Below are 24,633 nucleotides of genomic sequence, written 5' to 3'. Positions count from 1 at the left end.
TCATGCTTTGCTCCTACAAGGAATTGGCCGTCGCTGTAGAATCCATCTTTGCTCCAGTCTGCCTTGACTACCCATGTAGAAAAGTCTGAGTCGCTCGTGGATTTCTCTCTATCTCCTTTCTCCTAAAGTACAATAGGTACCTCTTAAGTATGTCTACCTCTATCTATGAGAAGAGAATGAGCAAAAATAAGTAGCCAGAGATTTCTCAATGGAGGTGAATGGAGATCACTCACAATCACTCAAGAGCAATATAAAAGTAATCTAGAAGAGCTAGACCTATGCTCTGATACCATGTGAAAGTACGGATCGTACCTTAGCCTTTAATATATGTGCTCATGGCACCATATCTCAACAGGTTGCCTAAGTCTTCACCACCCAAGAGACCAGAGGATCTTACTATGGACCTGATTCCTCGTAGTATGCCTTTCCATACCTATTAATGTCAGGCGTAATATTGCAAGTATGCGTACCCGTTCTCATATGCTAGAGGTGGAGAGAGGAGCCTGGGGAGATACTTCAAGAGATCGACGAATTTGCCAAATGTGTGATTTGCAGGACGTGGAGACAGAAGCACATGTTTTATTGACATGCCCACAGTATGCCCACATAAGGAAAGATTTTCGGAATGTCGTAGAGAGGCACTCAAATCTTGTGAGCCTACTCACGCATGTACATCCTCCTATCTTGGGCACATATATTGGTAGGATTCTTAAGCACAGAGAACAATGCACGATGTCGTAGGCTATAAAGCAGTGATACTATGTTACTTTATCACCCCTTCCTCTTTGGAGGACAGAGACTTCCTTTTTTGTATCTTCTCTGATCAGATGAGGTCCCATGGGTCGTTTTTCGGCCCCCAGAGGACGATAATACAACATTCTATTCTATTCTATTCTCATGTATCTGGACAAAGTTGAGTAAAGGAAGAGACCATAAGGATTACTATCTGCGCAATGGGTATCTATGGAATCGATCTATGGAATCGGAGCATGATTTGTATAACATGGGATATGAGATGGAAGGTAATTGAAGGGTGTCTTGGCCCAACGTTTGCAGGGCATCGAGGTATATCACCGCCATTGGGACAACTCAAAAGATATTTCTTTAGGCCTCTAGGTACGATGTCTTTCAATATACGTCATCTTGCACTATTTGTCAAAAGACTAAGTATCGACATCATTTGGAACCACAAGGCTACTTCAGCCTTTGACCGTCCCAAAAGCACCTTGGAACATATACCAATATATATGCATGTATCTATGTATGTATGTAGAGGTATATCTATATATATAACATCACTCTCGTTTTCCTAGGTTCCCACAAGGACACAACATGGTTTGGGGATAATTGATAGGTTCAACAAGAAAGCACATTTTGTTCCTTCTACGAAGACTTTAAAAGTAACGAACACAGCATCGCTTTCATTAAGCACATATTTGTATATCATGGCATATCCAAGTTCATGTATCTGATTGAGACAATAAAGACACCAATAATTTTTGGCAAGCACTATTTACCAACTTGGTCTGGAATTTACATCTTCTTATCGAGACGGACAGGCAAAGTGAAGCTGCAAATGAAGGCTTGCTGGAATTGTTGCAATGCTATGTCCATGATCATCCACAGTTGTTGGAACAATATCTTCCAATGGTAGAGTTTGCCTACAACAATACTATACATTCATCTACAGGTAAAGCTCCAACCGAGGTAGTTTTGGGAATCCTTTACCTTTTTCAGCATTATGCACGAAAGAGGAAGTGTTGGCTGCAGATTAGGTCATTGAGGACATGCGTAAATTCAGCCCAAGAGCACCACAAGAAGTCTTGTATCCGTAAAGCTTGCCTTGTGATATTATGATTCATTCCAGATTTCTCATAAGATAAATTATGTATCCTTTCCTTTGCATCTTCCACTACATTGAAAGATCCATGACGCTTCTCATGTCAGTCTTTCAAAGCTATTAGACAGCTCGTACCTGCGAAAACCCCTTCATGCTCACTTCTTTCCCGCATATAACCTAACAAGATGCTGCAAATCTATCCCTGCTGGCCATGATTCTCCTTTCATGCCGTAGGACTTGGCAAAATGTCTTGGCTAACACACATGGCCAGCATTTAACGTGTAATTTCTTTAGCGAACCTTATAACCATTCATACAAGCTATAATGTAAACACCAAAATAAAAGACAAGCAACAAAGCAATCTCTCAATCATTGACCCTTAAAAAGGCTGCATAAGAACACCCTGCAGTGCTCTGGACAATACTTCAAGTCTAATGAAACATATTCAGATACCTCTGAAGGAAAAAGTACATACACAGCATCAAAGAAAGGCTTCTTCAAATATTTTTCGAGTAGTTTCCTTGCATGCGTGCGCACCTAGGATAAGGGCACAAATAAAGTCAAAGAGCAGTTAAAATGACCAACTGAAGAAGATAACATTTCATGAGGAAGGTAACCCAATACCTTGTTTTCCATTGAGCAAATCCCAAACGTCCAACCTTTCTGCTGAACCAAATTACACATGAGTGCATCAATCCATTCACTCTTTCCAGAATTAGGTACTCCAGTCACCAAGGTCATTTCACCTGGCACAACCTGCCAATTATGCGTCATAATAATTTCACCTGGACTGCCACTATAAACAATTAAGCATATTTGAATAGAGGAAGATTTGACACAACACATTTTCATAGCTATCTTACTAGGAAGAGGGACAAGAAGACGTTGTTAGCATCATACAGATTTATATACCACAAACATGTACCAAAGGTTCTATCTTTTCAGATTAATAAGAATGCAGACTCAAAATGAATTTTTTTCCCAATCGAATCAAACGAGGAAGGGGTAGGCCTATTCCCAGGGCATTTCAGCCCTATAAAAGGGCCCCTGGATCAGGGAAGTTCTATGTCTTTGGTGCCTCAGCTCTTCACTGCAGTTCTAGCAGCAGGAAGGTCCAGAGATACACTTAGTCTTAGTGCCTCACACATTGGCTTCAGTTCCACCAGCAAGGAGGCCTGGAAACAGTGAGCCTTGTGCCTCACCATTGGCTGCAGACACAAGCAGCAATGAGGTTCAGGGTGGGCTGAGTAGATGCACTCCCTGCAGACCTCCTTGGTGCTTTTGTCTACAACCAACACTGAGGTACTGTTGGTCCTCTGCAGCGCAGCAGTGCATCTGCTCTACAGGGGCAGGACATAAAGTACAGGCCATTTATAGGCCCTGGCACTGTCGGCAAAAGCAGCAGCAGCTTCATCCTAGTTGCAACCTTGAAACTAATGTTCAGGGTTCTAAGTTCTTACTGCACACTTCAAAGTTTACAACTGTAACCAAATAAAAATTTATCCCTGCCCCTTGACTTTCAAATACAAGACTCCAAAAATACCTGAGATGCCACGAAAGGAGCATGACATATATGCGCAGCTGTTTGAGGAGCCTATGCAAAGAGGACCACTCACGAGAGCTCACACTAGGGCTGAAGATGCACAGCCCAGCCAGCCAGTGGCGGAGGCTCCTCCAATGATGAGGATGCTTCCACAGAAAGCGAGGAGGAGGAGGACATCAATGAGGAGGAGGCCATAGTGGCCATGTCTGAAAGCGAAGAGGAGTGACTAATTAGTCTCTTTATTCCTACTATGTAGACAGTACGCAATAGACTAGAGTCTAGTAGAGTGGTTAGTTTTTTTAGTGAATACTTAGTGTTGGAATAGGGTTGGTCATATACCTAGGGTTTGAGGGACTGCCACATGGGCAGCATAGTGGCTGCCATGTGGGCAGCATTGAGACAAGGAAAAGCAGGAAAATAGGGCTTCCACATGGGCAGCACATGGTCTATGTGGGCAGCAGGACCAGAGACATACCTGGCAGATGGAAGCCACCATGGAGGACAGCAGCAGCACAAAATTGCCACGTGCCTGTCTGGATATGGAGAGAGCAGAACTTTGCAGGGTTTACAGGCAGGAAAGGCTGTGCTGACCCAGCAATGACATCAGCAACAGTACAAGACAGTACAGTCTGATTCTGTAGACAATATCATTTGTGCCATTGTTCTTACCAGTCACATGGAGAATGTCACCAATGCCATTCTAATTCGATCCGGAAGCTGGAATAGGCCTGACAGAGGGCGGGCATCATTGCACACTGCTTGCAGCAGTTTTGGAGTGCCAGAAGGCCCCAGATCTGGTCAGGTTAGGGCTGGACAGGCGTGGGCCAGTGGCAGCCTGCCACGTGGCCAGGCAGGGCCAGCCAGCCCTCAAATAATGTGCCCCACCAGGGGGAAATGTACAGACGACCAAGTTGGGTAGGGGGGGCTGTTTGGGTCGACCAAATCCCCCCTACCAGGTTGGGTATTTTGGAGGACTTCCCCTATAAAAGGAGGCCACTTGGGCCTCATTTGGCACCGACCAGTGCAGCAATTCAGGGAACATAAAGGAGCACCGGAAGCTAAGAAGCTGCAGACTTAACTCAGCAAGGGGCTGTACTAGGCTGTCTTCCAGGGTAGTAAGGTACAGGGATCACGGACGGAGAGTCTACACAAGGTCAGAGAGGACCAAGCGGGCTAAGGGATCTAGAGGTGCCAAGGTGATAGAGGTACAACATTTGGTAAGGTCAAAGGACCGCGGTTTGGTGGGACTTTGAGCCTCTCTTTTGTATCGTGTCCGTTTGAGGAAAGAAATATACCATTTTGTTGGTGCTATATCTCTCGTGGTTCACAGTCTGTTTACTGACTTGCACACACACACACATGGTTGTGAAATACACATAAGGAAAGAAAATTTAGATTCCGCAGTTAAACACTTCAGCGTGTAATTCTTGGGACGCTCTATCAGTGTTCCACTGCAGGATACCCTCTATATAGGTTCATTTCTAACATGGTATCAGAGCCCTAATTGGAAGGTCACAGGAACTGGAGCTTGAAGGCAAGGACCTTGTTGAAGGACGACCTTGATTCATTGCTCAAGAAAATCTACTTCGACGTCTAAAGGATTGTACCCAGGCGGGAGGCTTAGGTTAAGACGTGTACGAAACTCCTACTTTATCTCTTTTCAGTTCATTGTCATGGCCAACAGATATCAGATTTTGGTGAAACGGGCAAGCTTGATGGGACCAATTACCCATTGTGGACGATGAAGGTCAAGAGCCATTTAGTGTGGAGGGAGTCGTGGGAGATTGTGCCGTGAGAGAGCTGATGCCTCCACCCACCGTGACTACTTCAGCCACAGCAACTACAGCAGCGGTGACTACACTAGCGGACCCAGTGTTAGTGAGAGCATGGCAGATCCGTGATGCGAGGGCCTTGGCTATCATTGTGGGCACCACGGCGGATGCGCTCCCTCACCTACAAATGGCAAATTTTTCCTTCCAAGGCGTGGACCATTCTGAGGGACATGTATGAGCTCAACAACGAAGCGAGGATTTTGAACCTCAAGATGGAGCTCTATGGCATCAGCATACATGAGGGGGATTCAAGACAAGAGCACATTACCAAGTGAAGGTGGTGTGGGGTCAGCTAGCGACAATTGGTCAAAGAACGAACTCGAACGGGATGGCTAGGTATTCTAGGAATGCTCCCCATGAGCTACATTAGTTTTGTAACTACGATGATTGCAGGGCAAAGGCTAGTGCTAGTGAAGTTCAAGGAGCTGGTTCCATTGCTTCTACAACAAGAAGTTCGCGACAAGAAATATGATGGAACAAATTATAAATCCCTAGTAGACCAAAGATGCTGGTATGCACGAACAGAGAGATGGTTTGAGCGACTGGGACTCCACATGGATAGACTCCCTCCCTTCCAGTACAGCATGAACGCTCTGTTTTCTCCCCTCCTGTCACACGAGATCAACCAGGTTATCCGTGAGGATCTCTTACAGCTACACACATTCCGGACCTGGTTGGGACCGAGCACACTCCTAGTGAAGCTTTAGCTTCTACAGAGATCACTGCTTACATATCAAGGAGGGTTTCATTGACCCACCAGGATACACGCAGATCTACTTACCCCACGCAGATCTACTTACCCCACTCACTAGGACAGGTGCATATGCACATTATGTGACATGCAGGAGGTTGAGACAAAGGAGCACTTCATCTTCAAGTGTCATGTTTACTATGAGATCCGAGGGCGTTTCTACTGCCTCTTTAGAGATAGCTATGGGGTTTTGTCCCGATTCCTCACCTACCCAGACCAGAGATGCTTGGAAAGCTTCATTCATAAGGTACTCAGGCACTGCGAGAGGATACTTCAATCACGGAGACACAAGCAAACTTTTTCCTTTGTTGATCCCTCTCAGAGCTCTATCACGAAGTTCTTTCAGCCAGATCACATGGACCCCTACGAGACGAGGCCTCGACATGATCGTGACCAGAGCCAGTGGACTCGACAGCTCAGAGAGGGTTGACACGCAGATTACACTTGGGGATATCCCCTCCCTGTTTAGAGTTGGAGCCTGGCCGACAAGGGTTACTGTAGCCCTTGTTAGGCGCAGAGCTATAACCAAGAGAGGTCACAGGGCTGCACTCGTGAGTGGCCGACAACACTCTATCTCTGATTTCATGCCTCCATTGCCTCATCCAGCCTGATTTATTAGATTATGGGATCATATACAACCATAAAAGAGTAACGTATAGATTTGATAAGGAGCTCCTACCGGTCTCTAGATTACCTCTTATAGTCAACAGTTGTGTTGATAAGCATGCGTAGATCGTCATATCCTGGATCGCATATCGTGATAACTGGCCTTGGTAAGCGCAGATCGTCATATGCTGGAGCGTTGAATGGGCACAAAGTAGTTGGTTGTGATTGCGTACTCCCCGTGACTCTGAAGCGTAACTATGTAGATGTATGGAGTATCTTTGCGCACCCACCTTTCACGTAGAAGACTCCGTTGGCATGCATTAACCTTGAAGCTGCGTTTTGAATTGCAATGGCTTGAGTGGGAGGCTTTATATAGCCATCAACGTATTCAGGCCGACCCCGTCGGTCTATATTCATGCAACGTTTCACCTTATATGTGCATTTCCATGCAACGTCCCATGGGTAATTAAAAAACAATATCCCTTAATAGCAATTCCTCACGGATTAGCAGATGTTTGAACACAAAAGGTCATGGTCTAGCTTTTATGGTAAGTCCAGGATTTACTACTTCTAAAAAAGTACACACACACACACATGTGTGTGTGTGTGTGTGTACACACACACACACACAACATATATATACACATGTACACATACACATTCTTCTTTTTTTTTGTGAAATCATACACACACATACACATATATGTACATATATGCGTGTATATACAAAACTTTCGTTGCCACAGCAATTCGAGACTAAGCATACTGCTCATCATTTTATCTTTCCACATGACAGCAAATAACCTACAGGAGTTGTGTTTGTGAAAACTAGTCTATAACATCATGCAGTATATAAAGTCTTGTACACTCTTTCTAATTCTCTTTTAGTGAAAAAATTTAGTACTTACTCTGTAAAATTCATCCAGACCATGCCATCCAGTCGATACAGCAACTTCGTCTGCCCCACGTAAATGATAATAATCATCTAGTTCTTTATAGAAGTCCGAAAATTGGAACAATCCATAAATGGGATAGATTACAGCAGTCTGCACAACAGCCCTCAATGCTTGCGTTCCAAGCTTTTGCAATACCTGCTCCCAAGCATACAATTTTAAGACCAAATATAATGTTCAAGAACAAATAAGTTTTCACTTCCTGTAAAACCCATCTTAAAGCAAGACTTTTAGATGATCCTCATGAGCCACAATGTTGAACACTTTTTCAGCATTAGTAAGATACCCATTCATGAGATCTAGATGCCCTCCTACTTTCCTTTCCATTAGCAGTCCAAGACTGTTCTTTAATAGTCAAAATAATGCAAATTTAAGATTTGACACATTTCCTTGTATGCTGGTCGCTAGGGTTAACAAAATGACAAATAGCTTCAGCATCCTGATTTCTATCAAGACCTTTATCTCACAAGACCTTTATCCTATCAATAGATTCAGCCTCCTATCAAGACCTTTTATCTCACAAGCTACGATTCGACTCTTCGAATAGGAGTACAAGGAAATCTCTGATGGTGACCGTTTTACCATAATGTGAAGCTTGCATATGGCTCAAAGATTCAGAGTAAAGCCTTACAATATTGGAACTCATGTGACCTCACTTTTCATATAATGTACCACCATGAGTGTAATTCGCAAGATACGTATATGTGCACGCCTTTGCTTGCCAGTTGCAAGGCTAACCGTCACCAATGAAAGGGTTGCAAACTTTGCTGGATGGGCAAGTTTAGGTAGCACCTGCATTCTCCTTTGATGCCAGCATTTTCTTTTATAATAGTACAACTACTCATGCCACTGGTTATTTTTAAAATTCTAAAATCATCCAGCTCAGCTAGGGAAGCTTATGCGTTCAAATGTGATTATTGAACAAGTTTGGCCCACCACATCGCACTGCCGTAGAGTTTGGGAACTCCAATTTCTGATTACACAGGTTTAGTCTCAGCTTGTCTTGTGTGTTCTTCTCAAACAATATGTGCAAGCTGTCCCTCTTGTTGTGAGAGATATCAATGTAAGCCAAGTATCTTCTCTGTTTCTTTGCTTCCGTATTCTCATCCCAACACAAAGGGACTGCTTCGAATGGCAACATGTACATACATGCTCCGCCCACACATGCAAGAAGAACAGAATACAGAATGCATGGAAGCGAAAGCACATGTAGATGGAAGGTTATCGTACAACAGAGCAAGCAACTCAACAAAATAGGGGTATGCGGCTTGTGGGACATCAAGGCTCTACCAATGGCAAGCAAGAATTGTGATGGAATGTGATGTTTCTCCACAAGAAACTTCATCATTTATACTCGAGCATATTAAATCCCAAGCCAGGTCTATTAGTTGTGTAAAACAAGTGATCACTCACTAAGAAGAGGAAAGCAATCATAAGATATCGTTAATGTTTAGACACACCTCATTGGCATCCTTGCACACTTTACCATCAGAGTAAGGCCACGTTACACGCCAGCATCTATAAAAATAAACCCCAAAAATCCAACCATTATTGAGATATTCAGCCAAAAAAACTAAACAAATAACCTCTGAAAGAACAACTTTTCCAAGCCAACTCTGCATTTCTGGTTGCTAAAACAGCCATGCGATCTCACCGTTCACGACCAAGACGACGAGCAAGTTCTTCTGCAAGAGCTTGACCAGGAGGGTCTGCATCGGTAGCCAGTGTGATGCGCGTAGCCTATTCAAATGATGCTAGTTTTGAGAATGCTCAAGTGAGAAGATAGGCAACATCTCCAAAATAAATCGGTAGCTAGTGTGATGCGTGTAGCATATTCAAATGATGCTAGTTTTAAGAATGCGCAAATAAGAAGATAGGCAACATCTCCAAAAACAAATCAATGTCAAAACAGACCTTCTCAAAGTAGTCCTTGCAATTCCAAATATATCCATATTTCTTGTCCTGCAGAATGAAAAAAAAAAAAGGTGGTAGAGACAGAAAGTATACAACAAACAACAAACATATACGTATCAACCCGAAAGGAAATCAAGTGTCCCTGGCCAACCCAAAAAGATCATTCCTTAAGCCCTGAGTCCTCGCTGGCACTCAAACTGTCTTTTTGCTCAATACAATGACTAAAAATGTGTTTCTGTCAATACAATGACTAAAAGTACACACACACACACGTACGTACGTACGTATACACACACACACTTTTTTTTTTCCAGTGCAGTGTATTTATATTGTCATAACTTTACAAGAGGGAAAGTCTCCAAGATGGAGAGTATTCCACAGATCAGAAACATAAAAACAAAAGTTCAATGCAAGATGCATGTATATCACCCTCATGGCAGGCATCAGCTGCAATGAGGCTCTAAAAGATTCATATGACTTTTGAAACTGACGGCCCAAGTATGCCAGATTATGCTCTTCCCAGATTGTCCAAAGAGCCCAATATCTCACCCATGAGAAAAAGAGTGAGTATTGAGATAAAGGCATCCTAAATCTGCCAAATAACCAAAATTGTTTCCCAAATATGTGACTCGGGAAACGGAGGCGAAGATGATCCGAAATTTTCCCAGGAGGTTCCAAGTAGACTGGCAATGCCAAAGCAAATGAGGGACAGTCTCTGAAGGAGCGTGACACCGTAAGCAAGTGGGTGAAGCAATGTGACGTTTGGCAAGTGTTATTCCCACTGACAGTGTGCCGGTCATGCATGTAAGAAATCCTAGATTTACTATATTTAGAACTGTGCTAAGGAACAGAAAAGAGACTGATATAGCAGAGAACAAGGAATAACTGTATTGCTTGAATATCTGTAGGGTGGATGTGATTGTCATCCATACAATTTGGCCTCTCTTATATAGAGAGTGAAGAGTCACACATGAAAAGGTGTGTACTCCAAAGGGTATGTGCATGAAGAGGTGTGTACCCCTTGTGAAGGGTGTGACCCTTGATGAGAGGGTACATTACAATAGGAATGTCTCTTCATTAGAATGTCTCTTGTGAAGGGTTGTGCCTCATTAGGAAGTGTCCCGTCGAAAGGGCAAGTGTCCCGTCGAAAGGGCATACCCTTCCACAAGTGTCCATTCATTAAACCATCCATAAGTCTAGAAAGAGAAAGGAATACGTCACAGATCGTGACATCCCCTCCCACTCAAAAGAAGACCCTGGTGGAGATAATGAACCGATGTAGAAAATATCATGGTAGATTCTGAAAATACTGCTGTAAAAGATCAGGGTACTGCTGTAAGTCTTCATCAGACTGCCAAGTAGCGTCGGAGTCGTCCAGATCTCGCCAAAGAACAAGGAATTCCGTGATAAGTCGATGTCGAGTCTCTCGCTGTCGATGGTCCAGAATACGCTCAGGAATAAGGAGAACATAATCGTCTTCGATTTCTGGGACATAATCACCTGCAGGAGGAACTGCTTCATCGCCTGGAATGTACGTCTTTAGCCAAGAAATATGAAATGTTGGATGGATTTTACCCCATGATGGTGGTAATTCCAATTTATAACTTAAAGGTGAATTTTTCTTGACGATCCGAAAAGGTCCATAGTATCTGGGTCGCACCTTAGGAAACACAGACTTAACCGTCTTATAGCGATGTGGGGCTACAAATAATAGCACCATGTCACCAGTGTTAAATTCCAGGTGACGTCTATGTTTGTTGGCAGACCGTTGATACCGCTCTTGCGCTTTTCGCATATGATCCCTGACTTGCAGTAGAATGTCTTGCATTTCTTGAACCAATTGATCAGCTAGGGCCACTTGATGTTGAAGTACAAAATTTGTTGGTGCAATCGGAGTGTGTCCATAAGCTGCTTGGAATGGAGTCATGCTGATGGCACTATGGAAAGAGTTATTATAAGCAAACTCGAGGAGTGGTAGATACTCTTCCCAGGCTGCGAGGCGTGACTGAACATAATGTCGAAGCATTTCTTCCAGAACTTGGTTGACTCTTTCAGTCTGTCCATCTGATTTTGGGTGGTAGGCTGAACTGAACAGTTGAGTTGTACCCAAAGATTCGAACAGTGAAATCCAGAAGTGACTGGTAAACTTAGGATCTCTGTCGGATATGATATTCTTGGGTAATCCATGGTGTCAGAAGATGTGTTGTATAAAGAGTTTGGCTATGTCCGGGGCCTGTGCACTGCTTTTGCAAGCAACAAAGTGTGCCATTTTGGACAATCGATCAACAATTACCATAATCTGAGTGTTACCTCTAGAGGATCGTGGTAGTGTTGTAATGAAATCCATGGAAATACTTTCCCACCTTTCAGTTGGAACTGGAAGAGGCTGAAGAAGTCCTGTTGGAAGTCGTCGACTTGCTTTCATTTGTTGACATGATAAGCAAGATGTAACCATGTTGATGACATCTCTTTTCATCTGAGGTCAGTAGTATGTTGCACTCAGTAACCGATAAGTCTTATTGATGCCTGGATGGGCAGCATAAGGAACTACATGATGCTCTTTTAACAAAAGACGTCGAACATCCTTGTCATGTGGTACACAGACGCGATCTTGATAATACAGAAGGTCGTCCGTATAAGAATAGGATGAGAAAATCTTTTGTTCGAAAGTCGAAGGTTGATCTTTGGAAAGAACCTGTACTGCGGTGCCGAAGTCTTTATCATTGAAATACTTTCCTTTGAATGAGTTCGGAACATCCACAGATAATGTAGAGATTACCATGGCTGATGCTAGAGGTAACCTGCTGAGAGCATCTGCAACTACATTGCGTAGTCCTGGTATGTACTCAATGGTCATGTGAAAGTTGGCCAGAAACTCAACCCAGCGTGCTTGTCGAGCGTTCATGACTGGCTGAGTAAAGATGTACTTGAGAGAGTGATGGTATGTCTTGACCACAGAGTCGGCACCCATGAGATAATGTTTCCAAGAGCAATAAGCATGTACAACAGCAAGAAACTCCTTATCATAAACCGGATATCGGGTTTGGATATCAGAATGTTTATGGCTGTCAAAAGCAATAACTCTGCCTTCTTGCATCAAGACTGCTCCTGTAGCGATGTCGGAAGCGTCGGTCATGACCTCAAATGGAAGGTTTGGGTCAGCAATAGCCATAACTGGTGTGGTAGTGAGTGCTTGCTTGAGTTGTTGGAAACTATACTCTGTTTCGGGAAGCCACTGAAAAATTGCTGTGCTTTTCAATAATTCGGACATAGGAGCTGCGATTTCGGAAAACTGATATACCTTTGTATGGTAGAAGTTTGCCAATCCGAGAAAAGAGCAGACATCATGAACATTCTTAGGAGTAGGCCAGTTTTGGATTACCTCGACCTTCTTGGGATCCACAGAGATACCTTGAGCTGAAATAACATGTCCCAAATATTCAAGTTGGGTCTTGAAGAACTCACTCTTCTCAATGTTGATGTAGAGAGAATTTGCGCGGAGAACTTCAAAAACTTGGTGAAGATGTTGTTTGTGCTCATGTAGGGATCTGCTGAAAACGAGGATGTCATCGAGGTAAACGATGACGAACTTATCGAGGAAAGGCCTGAAGATGTCGTTCATTAATGTCATGAATGTGGCCGGGGCATTGTTTAACCCAAAAGGCATGACCAAACATTCATAGTGTCCATACTTTGTTCGAAAAGCTGTCTTGTACTCATCGCCTTCTCGTATACGAATTTGATGATAACCTGAACGAAGATCAATCTTGGAGAAGTGTGTTGCATGTAGAAGTTGATCGAAAAGATCATCAATGCGAGGCAATGGATACTTGTTTTTGATAGTGAAATTGTTGAGGCCTCGGTAGTCGATGCAGAGACGCATAGACTTGTTCTTTTTTTCCACAAGTAATACAGGAGATCCGAAAGGGCTGCGACTGGGCCGAATGTGACCTTTGTCGAGTAGCTCGGTGACCTGTCTTTGGATTTCTTCATTTTGAGTGTGAGAAACCCGATAAGGAGGTTTCGACGGTGGATTACTGCCTGGAATAAGTTCGATTGGGTGATCCACTGGTCGTCGAGGTGGTAACTGCTTTGGCAATTCCTGTGGAAAAAGATCCAGGTAAGGCTGGAAAAAAGGTTGGTTGAGGTATTCAAGAGGATCCTTTGTTGGTGTCTCCTCGATTGCCGTAACCAACAGAAGTGAAGTCTTTGCTTGGCGTTTACGAACCCACTTCTTTACTTGTAGGGTAGAGGCAACTGGGGTTGAAGGAGAATCCCTAGAACCAGTTAGCTCAATAAGTTTTCCCTGGTGGACAAACTGGATAGTATGGCTGCGAAAACTGATTGATGGATCATAGTCGTAGAGCCATTGTTGTCCAAGTATGACATCGTACCGAGAAAGAGGCATAATGTCGAAGTTTAACTTATCCATATAATGTTGGATGCGAAAAGGCAAGTTTTTGATCCTGGTGTTGCACAAGAAAGTAGTTCCATTTGCGAGTTCAATCTGATAGTCCATGAGGCTAGGACTGGTGGTCAACCGAAGTTTATCGACCACAGAACTGGCTAGGAAATTATGAGAACAGCCACTGTCGATGAGGATGGTGACCGTTGTTCCACGAATCGATCCTTGAACACAAAGTACTTGAGTGGCCAGGGAAGGTTCGGGGTTGCTGGCAAGGCTCAGGTGGATGGTATTCGCCATTCGAACAGCTTTGCCTTTCTTGTCTTGTGCTGAGGTAGCATCTTCTTTTGGGGAAGTGCTAGGTTCCATATTAGAATTTTGCTTTGGTCGCTTGGGACAATCGAACCATCTATGGTCGCCTGTACAGATGGTACAAAGTCCTTTTGAGCTGGAGTTATTCTTCTTGTCAGTGGCCGCACCTTTATGTTGGGGCTGTCGATAATGACTTTGTGAAGAAGAAGAAACACGATCCTTGGGGGAGTGCTTCTGTTGGAATCCAGCAAATGATTTCTGAGGCTTCTGGGGATCTTGAGACTGTCGCTGACCTTGATTACCGAAGTTTTTGCGAAACCTGGTATTATCTTGAGGGCGAGCACCTTTGGCCATAGGAGAGTTCTGTGTGCGATTAGCACTCTGCTTCCCTGTGTTTAGGAAATCTGTAATGCGCTCTGCGTAAGCAATAGCGCCATCTGTGGTGGTGATATTGGCTTTAAGAACATCAATGCGTAACGAGGGTTGTAGGCCTGAGATGAAAGCATGAAGGCGATCATCCTCAGTTAAACCATCAATCTCTAGCACCAATGTGGTGAACTGAGAGATATAAGAAGACAGGGAACCCGTTTGCTCCAACTGTCGAAGTTTTGATCGTGCTTGGAAGTCCGCATTGGCAGGTACAAACTGCTTACGGAGCACGTGTTCAAAACGTTCCCAAGTTAACACACTTTTTCCGTCCTTTAAGCGTCTTTGCCACCATAGAAATGCTGTATCCTTCAGGAGGGAGGCTGCCAAGGCGATCTTTTTGCCTTCCGTGAGGTCAACAGTGTCAAAATACATGCGCAGTTTAGCGAGCCATTGGTCAACAGTTCGGCGATTACGTTGACCAATGTAGGCTTCCGGAAGTTTGACGTCAAGTCGTTTTGTTTTGGAAGCTTGAAGTAATCGGTAGAGAGTACGCAGTTCAGTGTTTTCTACCTCTGGTGGGAAAGAGTCCGCATCGTCATCGGGTTGCGTCACGTCGTCCTCTGTATGTGCTGGACTTCGAGAATCTTGGAGTTGTTGAACTTTTTGAACCAGGTCGGAGATGTTGTCCTGAAGCTGAGATATTTGAAGTTGCAATAGAGATTCACTTTGGACGTTGCCTTCAGGGGTCTTTTTGGGACTGATTCTTTAATCTCGGGAGAGGCTTCACGCGAGCGGTGCGATATGTCGGAAATCCCTGTAAGAAAAGCGCGAACTTGCGCTCTAGTTTGGACCATCCCTGAAAGAGGATTCGGGCTGCTCCCTGAGGTTGCTCATATTGGAGGGGGCAGGCGAGGCAAGATGGAACCACCCGTGGAAATCTGGTAAGGGAGGTCCTGGCGGAGGTAACACTGGAGATTCTGAAAAAGGTATTACTGCTCGTGATAAGACAGGGGTAGGTAGCAGAGTCCACGGTTCTGAAAAAGGGTAAGGAGCTGCTGTCGGAAGAGGAGGATATCCAGGGGAGGGAGTGCCTTCAGGATGTAAATAATGACTTGGAGAAGGTACACCCTGTAGAGGAGGATATCGGGGAGCTGAAGGAGGTGGAGAGTACCCTGGGGATGCCGAAGGTGAAGGGTAAAACTCTCTCCAAAAATGAACAGCAAACTCCTGAGAAATATCGTGTTCCGGATATCTTCGTGTCTCGTGGAACACAACCTGTACTGTGCTGAGGAAATAATGTAATTGAGGTGCCTCACGCAGAAGGTAGAGGATGTGATCCAAGTCACTCGGAGGGCACGTGACACAGAAGACCCAAGATGCAAAGGCTCCAAAATGGGCTGGCTGTGCAATTTGAACACGATATTGTGTAGTAGCAGGTGCCTGAGGTGTCCTTGAATGGCCGGGTGAATTACCAGGGGTTTCCATGCTTTAATGTGGATTCTTTCATTTGCTGTAATTTGTTAAAAAGAATCCTGAAAAAGCAGATTGGAAAAACTCCACCTGGCAATACTTTAATCTGCCAAGTGATTGCGTAGAAGAAAGCTACAAATCGTTGTCCGGAGGTCCATGTTGCAGTGTTTTGCCAAGAGTGCTCGAGGCTTGTCTAGTCCGGGCTGTCAACGGGCTGTCTTCATTGCGAGAAATGTGGCAACTGGTGCTGAATTGGCAGGGTGAAAATGGCGAAACAAGGAGAGGGCCGCAGACTGTCAAAAAAAGTGGTATCCAGGGCTGCAAATAGGGAGTGGACTGTCAGCGAAAATGGCGAGGCAAGGCTGGCAGGAAACAGGAACTGGCAGCGCAGATGACGAAGTAGGGCCTGCCAGCGCAAACTGATAAAGATCTGCGCTGACCGTATGGCGTGTACGGTACAGGCTGTACGGCCTGTACGGCAGGCTGGGCGAAAAATCGTACAAAATGTACGGACTCCCTGCGCAGGAATGTACGGCTGACTGCGCAAGCGTACGGCTGGCTGCGAAGTGGCGCAGGAAGGTACGGACGAGATGGCGCAGGAGGGTACGGACGAGATGGCGCAGGTACGGACATCCGTACTGTTTCTGTCTTTTATTGAAGGAGAAGTTACGACTTTTCGCTAAGGCTGCCTAAAGGGTTAGTTGCCCCAAAAATTTAAATGGGGGTTTAGTTTAACCCTAAGGTAGTTAGGGTAAACCTAGGGGTAGGGGATGGGTTTCATTTTTGTCCCTTTTTTACCCCTCTAGGAACCCTTTTGTAGGTACTTGGGGCCTAGGAGGTGTGCCTATTCGAAGGGGTGTGACCCTTGGAATAGGTGCACCTGTTCATGAGGGGATGTGTCCTTTTTGTTAAAAGGGGTGTGACCCTGCATGAATAGGTATGTCCCTTTGCCCACGATGGGGTATGTCCCATGAGTGAGGAGTCGAGACTCGTCACCAAAAGGTGTGTCCCATGGTGGAAAAGGCGCGTCCCTTGGTTTTGGGACAGCCCAAGCACCTTAAAGGACACGATTTTGGTCGTGTCCATTCACATCAACTTGTGATGTGAGGGAGATGGAGAGGCCAGGATGACTTTAGGCGTTTAAAAATTTTACGCTCATCCTCTCCATCTCTTCCATGCACTATGTGCACGGATGTCCTTCTAGCGGCAAAAATGTATCAGATCAGCGCTAGAAGGTGGGGGGCATTTCCTACAGGCAGGAGCGAATTTTGCTCTGATACCACTGTAAGAATAGATTTACTATATTTAGAACTCTGCTAAGGAACAGAAAAGAGACTGATATAGCAGAGAACAAGGAATAACTGTATTGCTTGAATATCTGTAGGGTGGATGTGATTGTCATCCATACAATTTGGCCTCTCTTATATAGAGAGTGAAGAGTCACACATGAAAAGGTGTGTACTCCAAAGGGTATGTGCATGAAGAGGTGTGTACCCCTTGTGAAGGGTGTGACCCTTGATGAGAGGGTACATTACAATAGGAATGTCTCTTCATTAGAATGTCTCTTGTGAAGGGTTGTGCCTCATTAGGAAGTGTCCCGTCGAAAGGGCAAGTGTCCCGTCGAAAGGTCATACCCTTCCACAAGTGTCCATTCATTAAACCATCCATAAGTCTAGAAAGAGAAAGGAATACGTCACAGATCGTGACAATGCATCTCCAAAGAAAAAGTCTTTGTTTCAAAGGCATTTTACACCTCCATATTAGTCGGAGATTTTTCCGCCACCATCAAAGGGGCCACCTGATATGCCACAGAGTATTAGCATATTGATGAATCCAAGGGGCAGGCTGAAGAAGCTTGTAGACTTTACACACACACACACACACACATATATATATAGATATATATATGGTACAGCCAGGATATAGCAGTAGCAACAACGAATAAATCCCAATTTATCTTTCTACCATGACAGTGACAGCAATGAGGTCACCCACCAATTCAGCACTGCGACTAAATTGTGAAACAGGGTCCTATTAAGATTTCTAGAATGCACGAGGTCTAATCATTGCAGATCTGATGTAAGAAAAATCCAATTTACAAAATACATATGAGAAGGGAAGGATGCACCATATTATTTTCCCCATGTAACCACCAACAGAACACTAGGACAGCATAAAATCCCACAAGAAATGTGGAAGGTGATTATGGACAAGATCCCACAAGTGATGTATCAATGATGCGTTGAAAGCTTGAGAAAAGTGTGTGTTATGCATAATATTAACGATATCCAACCTTAATGACAAAGGAAAAACTTAAGGGTATTTGGCTTTCATGATGCATTTGTTGGGCAACTACGACCCAAGCTTTACTTGCCTGTGCATTGTATGAATGCCACGAAACAAGAGAGCACTTGTTGATGCAGGATCCAAATAGGTATAGAAGAAGAAAGTCAAAACAAATGGACACATTGACAAGTACAAAGAAAGAGTAATTGCCAAAGGATACCCCCAAGAAAACAGAGAGCTTGTTGATGCACGATCCAAATAGGTATAGAAGAAGAAAGTCAAAACAAATGGACCCATTGACAAGTACAAGGAAAGAGTAGTTGCCAAAGGATACCCCCAAGAAAAAGTGGTACTCTTGCGCCAGTTGCTAAGTCTACCAGTATAAGAACAGTGCTATTCTAGGCAGCCCCACATGGATGCCAAATCAGGATTTTTAAATGGAGATGAGCATCCACCTGGCCTTGCGTGCGCAGAGGGTTTGCAAGCTTCAAAAGTCATCTTATGGACTCAACATGCATTACGTCATGGTTTACCAAGATGCACGCCTTCTTTCATGTATTTGACATAACAACAAAATTAGATCGAAATCTCTTTGTTTTACATAAAAATGGCAGTTTCATTCGTCTATTTTCTATGTGGATGATCTCATCAATGCAAGCAATGCAAAGGTATCACAAATTTGGGACAGCTCAATTAGTTTTTTGGCATATTAGTATGACAGCATACTAAGGGCACTTTTGTCAGCCAGGCAAAGTATGCTTGATGTTATTAGGAAAATGTCACATACAAGGCAGCGAACCAATTTCAACTCCCATGGAGACAAGATTGAAATTCAGTGTTGATGTGGATAAGCAAGATTGTGGATGCCACTTTGTACAAGTACTTAAAGTGAATCTTAGCTTATCTTATGACCACGAGGATTTGCATTTCATATGCAAGCAAGTACATGACACATCCGTAGACCTAAGCCTTGCATGAACATGAAAAGCAATTTCTTGCGGCCAAAACAAAAACGGAAACTCCGGCCGTTTCCGAACAGCGAAACCGCGTTTCTGGTTGCCTGTTTTTTTTTAATTTAAAATATTTTTAAACATTTTTTTTTTAAAAATATATTTTTTTTTGGGTTTTTCTAAAACACCCTCTAGCCTCTCCGTTCTCCTCTACCCTCTCCACTCTCCTACTTTAGCCTCTCTAGTCCCCTACCCTCTCCATCCTCCTAGCCTCTCCCCTCTCCTACCCTCGCCTACTCTAGCCTCTCCACTCTCCTACTCCAACCTCTCCAATCTCCTACCCTAGCCTCTCCATCCTCCTGCTCCTCTCCTCATTTCTTGCTCTCCCTCCTCTTTCTCCCCATACTCTCCCTCATCCGCATACTCTCCCCCCCTCCTCCTCATACTCTTACTCCTCCTCCTCCTCCTCTCCATCCTCCTCCTTGAGTCCTCCTCCTACTACTACTCATACTCTCCCTCCCCCTTCTCCTCATAAAGTGATTTTCACACAAAAATTTTACTATATTGCCGTTTATTGATTCGGCTCGGCACGGAAACTCCATTTCCGACGTTTCTACCGTTTCCCTTTCCCCCATTTCCGTTTCGGCATGCAACTATGTATGGGTGACATCCGAAACTACGGCTGCAAGGGTTGCGATTATAGTGAGCAAGTAGGTCGAGATATCAAGTCCAATACACGCTACAACTTTTTCACTCAACTGTGACTGTGTTTTGTGGATGAGCAAGAACTAAAACACTAGTGCTCGTTTTTCCACTAAAGCTGAGTATATGGACGAAAGTGCAGCAATATGTCGAGCAATGTGACTTCAAAGATTACTTGGTGATCTTGGCATTGCATAGCATGATTCAGTTCCAAGTGGTCGTGACGACACTCATGCATTGATCTGGTCTAGAATCCTGTGGATCTTTCTACAATTAAGCACACTGATATCACGTACCATTACATCTGTGGAATGTGGAAAATCAACAGATCTAGATGATATATTGTTCTACCAAGGATAATCCAACGAACATGTTCCCCAAGGCTTTACCAAAGGAGACATGTTTCATATGCAAGCATCTCTTTGGTATACAAGATAGCTTGTTTCTTCATCTCTAAGAATCAAGTCAAACTCCTCAACCATTTTGCATTATTGGGGGGATTGCTGAGCTTATGTCCACATCATAGTCACATGAAAACCCGTTTCGTCCTCTTCGAAACCTCGAAACACGAAATAGACGAAACGTTTCGAAATAGGACTAAACGCTCTAAACAAAACCTTTGTTTCGCCCAAATCAAAATAAACGTTTTTGCCCCGTTTTTTCTAGAATTCAAGGTGTTTATGTTTTGAATTTCCTTTTGGTATCTTGACTTATATTTCTCTTTGTTCACTCTAACTTAAATATAACATATCTTTTTGTCCCTAATAGGGTATATATTATGTATCAATTCGAAACCTTTCCATTTCGTCTAACAACACGAAACAAAATCAAACAAAACCTATCGAAACGGCGAAACAGACGAAACGTTTCTTGTGACTATGGTCCACATGGATTAGATAAGGTCCTCATGAGTTGCGATATTGAATTTAGTGCACTAGACACAAGACTAGACAGGCATTCATCCAAGTAACAAATCGATGCACTAGCTGGACTTGTCTAGGCATGAAAGAGCACATAGAGGCATTGCTCTTGGCGCATTGTTTAAGTTAGGCAGATCTCCGTTTATCCTAATATTGCTTCTTAAACACAATACAAAGCAACGAATGTAAGATCATTGATACACTATGTAACTACTCATATTGATTGTCTCTCAAAGAACTATATCATATGCATGGCATGACGCTCTACATGGATCTCCTGCAGAAAGTTCTAGGGACATCAATCGCTGGTGATGGGAATAGTTCAATCCTTCATAGACATCCTCCATACTCCTACCCTACTGGATGTTGCAAGCATATTATTTATGGCGATTGGATGGAGAAAAGCAAGATATTGGTCACAAATCTGGTAAGACATTCTATATGCACTGCAAAGGCCGTTTCCCATGCTGGCAAAGACAGACAAAGGCATTCCTTGATGTCCAAAGTTGTGCCATTTGCTTCCAGCCCACCAAACATGATATGGGGTGGCATTACATTCCGCCTCATTGGCTTGTTCTTGTCGTTTCTCAAGACTCATACCTATCCTGATGTACTTCCTCCTATTCTATTCCTATTCTTATGAGATTGAAGTGACTACCTCATGTCCTTCCCCATGTTACATTTATGCGGGCTTATCTCTTACTTAGCACTCCCTCTCTTGCTAGAGTAATAGTACATTGCTTTTCTGACACAAGGTAAGAGCTGTAACTATCCAGAAATACTTGCAAAAAGATGTAAGTATGAGCCTTATTCATACATGTCACAAAACAGTAAAATACATGTTGCACTTTATAACTCCACTAGCTGATTTATGCATCTCAAATGCATATTAATCTCCCCCCGCGGCACCCCCAAAAACTTTTTTTGCTTCTACCCTATGAAGCAACTTGCCAATTTTTCCTAGAGTGGCGAGTAGGCAATATCTTAAGTATGACACAAAGTTATCATGTCTTAATTTAGAGGAACACATGGTAATTTGTGGTGGCCTTTCTAAGTCATATCCACACATGGCCCCTTTAGCCTCTGACAATTCAATGACATGAGCAACAATTATTCCAAGCATCCCATGTAAGGCTACATCATTGCTCATCAATGCATTTTTGGAGACGTGATATTTCAAAAGGGTACAATCGTCCCAACGTCCATATAGGGCTACCTCATTGCTCGTCCATTGTGACTGTGTGACGTTGATACACAGAAAACGGTATGGACAAAAGAAGCTAAGATAACACACACGCACCAACCTTTGATTCCAGTAAACACAAACAATCACTCAGATAGTTTCTTCGTCTCCATAAAATTCCATGTGATATACATACTCAAGAAGGCCCTCCTCATCAACTAGAGTTACCCCTGCCCATTCCTCTTCTTTCACCTGCAAAAGCAATGACCACTCATACCCAAGAATCTCATTGAACAACACTTCAATCTGAAAACCCTCAAAATACACACCGAGTACTTCTAGGCCAAGCTCCAGAGATAAAATCATCATATACTTTCAGATTTGTATAAGAGAAAACCAACTGTAGCTGGAACTCGAGGGATCAGCAACAATGTGGGCTTGAGTTCAAGAGCACGTGCACCGGTATCCAAAGCAGGGATCCTTGACACACAAAAAATGAGACAAACCCCCCCACAAAATCGACTGATTTCAGATATACAAAAAACAGAAAATCCACGACTCACGATGCACAGGTCATTGACGATCTTCAAATTTGCACCACAAGTCAACCATGTATAGCCACAAATATACAGCTCGCAGTGATCGTTATCTGCCCAAGATCCCAACCACGAACCAAATTCAGAGCTCCACAAAACAGGTCGCATGTAGTCTATGCAGGCTTTTCTCCAAGACAGAACTGCCTCGTTCAGTGTGTGTGAATCCGCTTATCCATGCATATACGCAGCCATTAAGAGTCTCGTTTATGCTCACGAACCAATACCAGCCTGCGTACTAACAACGAGCACCCCTGGGCAATATAATCTGTCAAAAAAGAACTGTGCTAGACTCCACGTGACAACATACAAACTGATGCAGCAACATCAGCGATCAATAGCATCCTCCCACAATTCATTGAGAATAGCAGCGTTGCATTGATCTGCAGCAAGCATCTTCCCTCTCAACGATGATCAAAGAGCAACGGCCTCTCATAGACAAGCTCCATTCGTCACCTCGTCAAGCAAGGGGAACAAACTCTTAATTCAGATCTCACTTTGGAAGAGGAGGAGCAATATTATGCAATGTTAAGGAGATACCCTCATTTGTTCATCACCTCTTATGATGAAATTCGGGGATTTAGAGGAAAGCCTTTAAGGATAGAGTTAAAAGAAAATACAAGGCCAGTGTTTCAAAAAATGAGAAGGCTAAACCCCAGAACAAGTGGAGGTGCTTCAAGAGGAATTGGTAACTTTTCCTAGTACCTGCAACAATTAATTAAAGTGCACCACCATGGCACCCATTAATTGTTAGTGCTTTGCATGCAAATAACACACTGTGGACTAATTCTAGTCACGATGGGCGTCCCCACTGAACACATGTGCACACAACAAATATAAAAAAATATATTTATTCTTTGATTGAGAGGTCCCGAGAGGCTCCCCATCCCAGATTTGTCCTAACAGTGTGCACTTAACTATGTAGGTTTTAAACTTCCATCACCAATTAAACACTCCATAGGTTCCATACTTTAGCAGGAAGATTTTGTCTTTCATGATTGTTTCTTGTCCTACTTAAGCTTCACATTGCCTCCATGAACTCCCATTAGTGAGAGTAGTTCTTCAGATTTTGCAATGCATTGTGCAGAGACTTGATGTGGACTCAAATTCCAAGCATAAACTAGATGGAGATAGAGTAATTTACCAATTCCTCTCGAAGCACCTCCACTTGTTCTGGGTTTAGCCTTCTCATTTTTTGAAACACTGGCCTTGTATTAAAACAGCTTTACCAATTCCTCTCAAAGCACCTCCACTTGTTCTGGGTTTAGCCTTCTCATTTTTTGAAACACTGGTCTTGTATTTTCTTTTAACTCTATCCTTAAAGGCTTTCCAACAGCTTTACCAATTCCTCTCGAAGCACCTCCACTTGTTCTGGGTTTAGCCTTCTCATTTTTTGAAACACTGGCCTTGTATTTTCTTTTAACTCTATCCTTAAAGGCTTTCCTCTAAATCCCCGAATTTCATCATAAGAGGTGATGAACAAATGAGGGTATCTCCTTAACATTGCATAATATTGCTCCTCCTCTTCCAAAGTGAGATCTGAATTAAGAGTTTGTTCCCCTTGCTTGACGAGGTGACGAATGGAGCTTGTCTATGAGAGGCTGTTGCTCTTCGATCATCGTTGAGAGGGAAGATGCTTGCTGCAGATCAATGCGACGCTGCTTTTCTAAATGAATTGTGGGAGGATGCTATTGATCGCTAATGTTCCTGCATCTGTTTGTATGCTGTCACGTGGAGTCTAGCACAGTTCCTTTTTGACAGATTATATTGCCCAGGGGTGCTCGTTGTTAGTACGCAGGCTGGTATTGGTTCGTGAGTATAAACGAGACTCTTAATGGCTGCGTATATGCATGGATAAGCTGATTCACACACACTGAACGAGGCAGTTCTGTCTTGGAGAAAAGCCTGCATAGACTACATGCGACCTGTTTTATGGAGCTCTGAATTTGGTTCGTGGTTGGGATCTTGAGCAGATAACGATCACTGCGAGCTGTATATTTGTGG

The 24,633-nt window shown here is 43.6% G+C and overlaps 1 protein-coding gene across 2 annotated transcripts in view; it reads right to left on the bottom strand.

Annotated features, from left to right (window-relative positions):
* The window catches only part of LOC147890016 (primase-helicase Twinkle, chloroplastic/mitochondrial-like), a 65,434-nt gene that overhangs the window by 11,723 nt on the left and 29,078 nt on the right, over positions 1-24,633 (bottom strand). For both annotated transcript variants that reach the window (XM_087390387.1, XM_087390388.1), the window contains 6 exons: positions 9,440-9,487; positions 9,180-9,265; positions 8,986-9,043; positions 7,481-7,663; positions 2,465-2,596; positions 2,316-2,377 (listed from right to left, as the gene is read on the bottom strand). In XM_087390387.1, coding sequence (XP_087246513.1) covers positions 2,316-2,377; positions 2,465-2,596; positions 7,481-7,663; positions 8,986-9,043; positions 9,180-9,265; positions 9,440-9,487 — 569 coding nt within the window. The remainder of the gene's footprint in view (positions 1-2,315; positions 2,378-2,464; positions 2,597-7,480; positions 7,664-8,985; positions 9,044-9,179; positions 9,266-9,439; positions 9,488-24,633) is intronic.

Source organism: Dipteris shenzhenensis, chromosome 19 (assembly GCF_047967505.1).
Source record: "Dipteris shenzhenensis isolate YYH24624 ecotype China chromosome 19, Dip_SZ_1.0, whole genome shotgun sequence".
Lineage (NCBI taxonomy): Eukaryota > Viridiplantae > Streptophyta > Polypodiopsida > Gleicheniales > Dipteridaceae > Dipteris > Dipteris shenzhenensis.
Note: the sequence above shows the minus strand (reverse complement) of the source record. Positions and strands in the feature narration are given on the sequence as shown.